The 5,884-nt window shown below is 32.0% G+C and overlaps 1 protein-coding gene and 1 long non-coding RNA gene across 3 annotated transcripts; one reads left to right on the plus strand and one right to left on the minus strand.

The window, feature by feature from the left end:
• Positions 1–546: 546 nt before the first annotated feature.
• On the minus strand, positions 547–2,259 carry LOC108377669 (uncharacterized). 2 transcript variants are annotated; one of them, XM_017633939.1, is made up of 7 exons: positions 2,110–2,259; positions 1,718–1,790; positions 1,590–1,661; positions 1,474–1,518; positions 1,108–1,388; positions 810–957; positions 547–743 (listed from the first exon to the last, which is right to left on the minus strand). In XM_017633939.1, the coding sequence occupies exons 1-7, from the start codon at positions 2,116–2,118 to the stop codon at positions 616–618; spliced, it is 756 nt and encodes a 251-aa protein (XP_017489428.1). In that variant the 5' UTR covers positions 2,119–2,259; the 3' UTR covers positions 547–615. The 2 variants fall into 2 exon arrangements, with proteins under 2 accessions (XP_017489428.1, XP_017489435.1); XM_017633946.1 differs by lacking the exon at positions 547–743 and having other exon boundaries at positions 810–893.
• A 2,034-nt stretch (positions 2,260–4,293) lies between these two features.
• Positions 4,294–5,678, plus strand: LOC108377686 (uncharacterized). Its single transcript, XR_001849351.1, has 4 exons — positions 4,294–4,383; positions 4,455–4,621; positions 4,679–4,838; positions 4,899–5,678. It is a non-coding gene; the product is annotated as an uncharacterized LOC108377686 (long non-coding RNA).
• Positions 5,679–5,884: the final 206 nt, after the last annotated feature.

The following is a 5,884-nucleotide window of genomic DNA, read 5'->3' on the forward strand; positions in this document are numbered from 1 at the left end:
TTACATTAATTTTATTTTTAAATTCATTTTCATTTGTACATTTGTTTATTTGTTCTTTAAGTTAATTGGGGTATTCACAACGGTGTCGTATGTCGTAAACTTTAAACGCATAAAAAATATATTAAGGGGTTCGCAAGTGCCATCAAAATCATAGTATTAATTTTTGAGGTGTAAAAAAATATTTGGCTGTCGTTTCAAGTTCTCTAAATATTTACTTAAGCTTTTAAAGTTTACGACATGCAACAACACTACACCTTTGTGTATGCCTCAAACATAGATATTTTATGGAAATAAATTGCACTTCATTAATTTCATTAATTCAAAAATTAAATTCGCTCTTATTTTCAAATTAAGGTCTTTCTTTTTCAATAACAGTCTAATATTTACATTAATTACTCTTTCTTATTCTAAAACAGTCTAATATTTTTAATTCACTTTCATTTGTACATTTGTTTCTTTAGTCTTTTAGTTAATTCCAAATTCCGTACTTTCTTCTTCTAAAGTAGTCTAATATTTACGATAATTTCATTTTTAAATTCATTTTCATTTGTGCATGTGCTTCTTTGAGATGGATAATAAAAGAATTCCAATTTATAAATTTGATTAACTTAAAAATTAGTTTTCTGAATTTTTTTTCTTTTGTCGATATGCCTTTTTGAAAAATTTTGCCTTTTCAAATTTAAGTGCGTTTCTGACAGTATCTTCCGGCGTCAATCCCTTAAACGGCATTTTAGCAATGGCTCCTGAAAGTGGAAAAAAATTTTCCATGTACATATGTGTGTAAAATTGTAAATAAAAACTTTTAACACCTGCAAGTGCACCATAAAAGTTTGGAAAGGATTTAAGTCCAACCTTTCCATGAGATCCATCCACATTTAATTGGTTGATTACCTCTATTTTTAGTAGCGATGAAATATTTTTAATGTTGTTGCATAAAATGGATGAAATAGCAACCTCCTTTAATATCGATAAGTTTAAAAAGAGAAATGAAATTGATTTGAAAAGCTTTATATATTTAAATGTATGTATGTATGTATACATATATAATTTTTTTCTTATAAAGCATTTAAAATATTCAGCAAATTTCTACATTTATAGATAACGCACATAAATATCTCTGTTGGCAGAAGTTATTTTGAATTCCAACGCTTGCATTTCAGGTATATCGCATACCGGAAAGTATTTGACGACTGCTGTATTTTGCGCTTCTTGACGCTCCAGTTGCTCTGTAGCCACCTTTTGCCCGGCTATTGCATCCATGATCGCGGCGTTTTGGGTTTCCACCACATTGTGCAGGACTTCTATTTTTTTATCCATTGCTTGCAGTTGTTTTTCAAACACGTTACAGTGACTGCAACACACAACTTGGAAAACTTCTTGGTTGGTTTCTAAATATGAAAAATATATGCGATTTTTATTATAACTAAATTATTTTGATAATAAGGTGAATATATATAAGGTTTTAAAACTTACCATTTGTTTGTATGGCCGATGTTGATACGCTTATTCTCCGTGATTCTAAAAAATATAAAAAGATATATGTATAAGGGAAGATGTATGTATGTATGTCACTGAAAGGAGTTATTTACCTATAGTGCATTCACTGGCCACACTAACGCGTCTTGAGCTGTTTTCTAAGAGGATTCTATTTTCGGTCGCATCTAGAACATTATTTGATCGATATACTTTAATATCAATAGAAATTACGCATACTTACATTTTGCCTTTTTTATCGGTACTGCCGCTGCCGACGTGCTCGGGGTTTGCGCTCCATATTTTTTAAAAAGGTGCTGGAGTAAAATAAAACGATTATTGATTTTAACTTCCTGCGCATTTAGGTACATTAATATTTTCATTTGCCAGAATTGTCAAAAGTTCGGAAAGGATTTTATGGGACATTTAATTGCGAATAGCCCACATTTTAAGATTTTCAAAAAAAAATATTTTCAAATCCTCATTTGCCGAATTACATGGCACATCTTCTCCACTTTCGACAACTCCAGCAATGGACGCAATTGTGGCAATCTGCGCATTTTCACTTAACCTGAACATTTCACGGTTATTTTCCCTTTCTTTAGGAACCAATCTTCTAAGATGACGCTTACTTACCTTATTCATATTTCTCGCTAATTTATCCACTGTTTCTCGATTTTAATTCTCCTTTTATTTATTAATTTAATTCAATTTTCCTCAAAATACTTCTAGAATCGCTGGTCAACTTTATATTCGGCAAGTGAAAAACATCTGTTGCAAAACTAGAGATCGCCATCTACTGATTGTAGTTATCGATATTAATTTGCCATTGGTGTGATACACGATAAACACTTGAATCGCTGCTAGCTTCGAATCCGCAAACGTGCGCACAATTGCGCGATTTTTTCGCGTCGGATTGCGTTGTACAATGCACTTATTTTCCCCTTTTTCGTATATTTTTGTACTCGGCGTGTCCACATAATATAAAATAGGATTTTTACGACCGTATTCTATTAGGTTTCGTACATCATACATTTTTTTCTTCGCATTTATTGCTATGACATTTTTCTTCCTCTTCTTTGACGCCTTCAAAACGATGCAGGAAGCGTTTGGAACGCGTCAAACGAGAGGAACATCCATTTCTGCACGATACATACGATAGTATAGACAAAGAACGTAGATAATAAGACGGGACAACTCGTTATAATTCTAGCGAAAGTGCGCAACCTTGCCTTCTCTTTTCATCCAATCAAAAAACGTACTAGGGCAAAAGAGAAGGCACACACCTGTTGCTCACTTTCGCTACAATTATAACGAGTTGTCCCTTATTGTTATCTACGTTCTTTGGTATAGATATTATACCATCCCGTAATTATTGGCTATCTATAAATTATGAAAGACAAATTAGTTACTTGAATTTGGCATCATTCGTTTTTTAATAGGTTACGTAGTTCAGAATTTAATAGCTAAACGGTTGGTATTCTGACTTATGTGTACCGAACGACTTCGGACTATTTCTACCCAACCGACGTTAGCACCTCATTTGTGAAAATGTTAAGATTTTTGTAATGCAATCGATAGTTCGTCGATTGTTCTTTAATGTTCGTCCATTTTTGACGTTTGTTCGTTAGCCAAAGATTTATAATTTTATTATTTTCATTTGTTAACTGTGATAAATCGTTTTTTCGTCGTTAGTTCTCATCCCTAAAATCGACCAAAAGCCATTAATAAATTCATAATTTTTACTTTACGTTAAACATTATGTAAACGTTTAAACAATGATTGGAATTGGGAACGCATCACTTAAAACTTTTAAAGAAAACGCAACTCTTCTCCTTGCAGCAACTAGATTTATGTGAATTTTCTTTTAAAATTCAACAGATGTATTCTTTTACTAGTAAAAAAAATTAAAAAATAATATGATGAACCTTTTTTCGTCAATAACCCCTTTTTTGCGACTATCTGAAAGTTCTCACCGGCAACACTGGTCGGTTGGGGCTATTTCTGATTAAATTCTGTAGTACGGGAACAGGCTAATTGTCAAACTTTATTAGTGTTGCCAAAATGTATTGTAGTGCGACCTAAATTTTTGAACTTTGCTGCCAAATTTTCTAAAAAATAAACAATAAAAGTGGTGAGCATACTATAAAACCCATTTATTACATTTTCAACAAAAAAAATGCATACCGATACACCTCGGTTATAATGAATTATATTTGATCGTTGGTTTTTCTTAATTAATCGATAAATTGGATGTTGGCAGGACCGTCGCTGGAGAATGTTGACAACTTGAGATTTTTGACAACTCAAAATTGCTTTATTTATTTGCTGTGGGCTTTTATTAGGTGCGTTCGTTTAAAATCTCCAACAGAAACCAACCAACTGCCAAATTCTGGCGAAATGTCATCTGTTCGCTCACAAGAGAGAAATATCCAAAATAGAACGCGAACAGAAAATTTGCAGAAACTTGCAAGTTAGACGAACAGCTGATATAAATTTTGTTTACATACAAAAGTATAAAATTTAAAACGTACGAAAAGTCATCGCAAAGTGTTATACTGACACAGTTTATTGATTAAACAAATAACTACTTATTTCTTACAAGTTTAATTTGTCGCATTTTGTAATTTTTATCTTCCAAACCATCAAATTAAATTTTGTGATTTGCGTAAATGCCAACCAGCTGTTTTTGATCAGCTGTTTCCCTGTTGGCAAATTGCTGTTGGCAAAAATTTTTCCAACAGAAACTAACAGCTTCCCCTCAAAATGAAATGTCACTTTGCTCTCTCAATTTCCCCTACTTTGCAAGTTTTTTGCGTACGCGAACGCAAAAACCTGTAAGTTTTGGTTAAACATGAACAATTAACAGCTACGCGAACGAACCTATTATAGTTTAAGCACAATAAACAGGTATATTATTAATTAGCTGCAGAATATGACTAACAACATTACTAAGTAATAATTGCTTCAATATTTTGTAGTTAAGAGCGCTATGGAGCAAGAACAACAAATGCGGCCACCAAAGATGATGGGATGCTTTTGTGAAGGAATTTGTTTTGGTTTGTGACCAGGACAATATCTATGGATAAACATAACACCGATATTAGTCGTTGTTGGTGACGTTGTTTTAGATTTAGACAGCTTAAAGGTAAAGGATTGATTGTACCATGACCTGTGCTAAATTTATTGTGTTCTTTTGCAATAGAAAGATTTTCCTCGTAGCTAGTGGTTTGACAAATTCGATTTCCACCATCTTCACTCGCGTCCACAGAGAAAAAGTATTCAAACTGTTGAATTTGTCGCAATTAAATTATACTTGCAAACATCATCGTGTTATCTCATAGTGCCGGAGTAATAACATGCCTGTAAGCGAAGTGCTAGTAATATGGTTCTTCCAAATAACAGAATAACTGATGTGGTTTTAGGTTCATGAATTTAGAGTGTTAATGACCTGTTCAAAATGTGCCAACGGCGTGGAGCGTGTTTTAAACAAGTTAGGCGATAAGTGGAGTTGAGCGAGACAATGATGGCAACGAGCGATATGTGTACAATAAGCTCCAAAGTGTTTCCTCTTTTTTATTGGTATCAGTGTGTATTATAAATACATTAATTGGGCTTACAAATTAATGTACATACGTCCAAGACAAATTATTTGCAAGTATTACAAATGTGAAAATTAGTATGCCTTATGCGTGTGTAAAATACTTGTACGGAATTGTACAAAGTTGTTAGCCAAGGCTTGTTTTTTAAAAAGTGTTAAGTAATTATTAATGTTAATGTGTATTAAAAGAAAGGTAATTCAATTGATTTTCTTCCTGTTATAAAATCTTTTCAACATATAAAATTTGTTTGTAAAAATTTTCAAATTTTGAGTATGCCTTATGCGAGTGTAAGATACTCGTACGGAATTGTACAAAGTTGTTAGCCAAGGCTTGTTTTTTAAAAAGTGTTAAGTAATTATTAATGTTAATGTGTATTAAAAGAAAGGTAATTCAATTGGTTTTCTTCGTGTAATAAAATCTTTTGAACAAATAAAATTAGTTTGTAAAAATTTTAAAATTTTGAGCATGCCTTATGTGAGTGTAAGATACTCATACGGAATTGTACAAAGTTGTTAACCAAGGCTTGGTTTTTAAGTGTTTTGTAATTATTATTATTAATGTATATTGAAAGAAGGGTAATTCAATTACCTTCTTTCTGTTATAGGGTCTTTGAATAAATTAAACTTTTTTGTAAAAATCCACAATTTTTGTATAGTGGCTTATTCGAGTGCAAAACACACGGGACCTTATGAATATCAGCTAAGCAAGTTTTTTCCTAAAATTTCAGATCTTTTACTTTTTGAAAGCGAGTAAAAGGTGTGAAATTTTAAAATAAACCAATTACTTATTAAAAAAAAATAGTAATTATT

This window comes from Rhagoletis zephyria, unplaced genomic scaffold (assembly GCF_001687245.7).
Source record: "Rhagoletis zephyria isolate East Lansing unplaced genomic scaffold, Rhagoletis_zephyria_1.1 Rzeph_scaffold_00108, whole genome shotgun sequence".
Lineage (NCBI taxonomy): Eukaryota > Metazoa > Arthropoda > Insecta > Diptera > Tephritidae > Rhagoletis > Rhagoletis zephyria.

What these genes read in the sequence shown, in the direction of transcription:
- LOC108377669 (XM_017633939.1), bottom strand. An exon ending in ACCGATAAAAAAGGCAAAAT is followed by an intron (nt 1,662 to 1,717) that starts GTAAGTATGCGT and finishes ATAATGTTCTAG; the next exon opens with ATGCGACCGAAAATAGAATC. An exon ending in CTGCCAACAGAGATATTTAT is followed by an intron (nt 958 to 1,107) that starts GTGCGTTATCTA and finishes TCGATATTAAAG; the next exon opens with GAGGTTGCTATTTCATCCAT.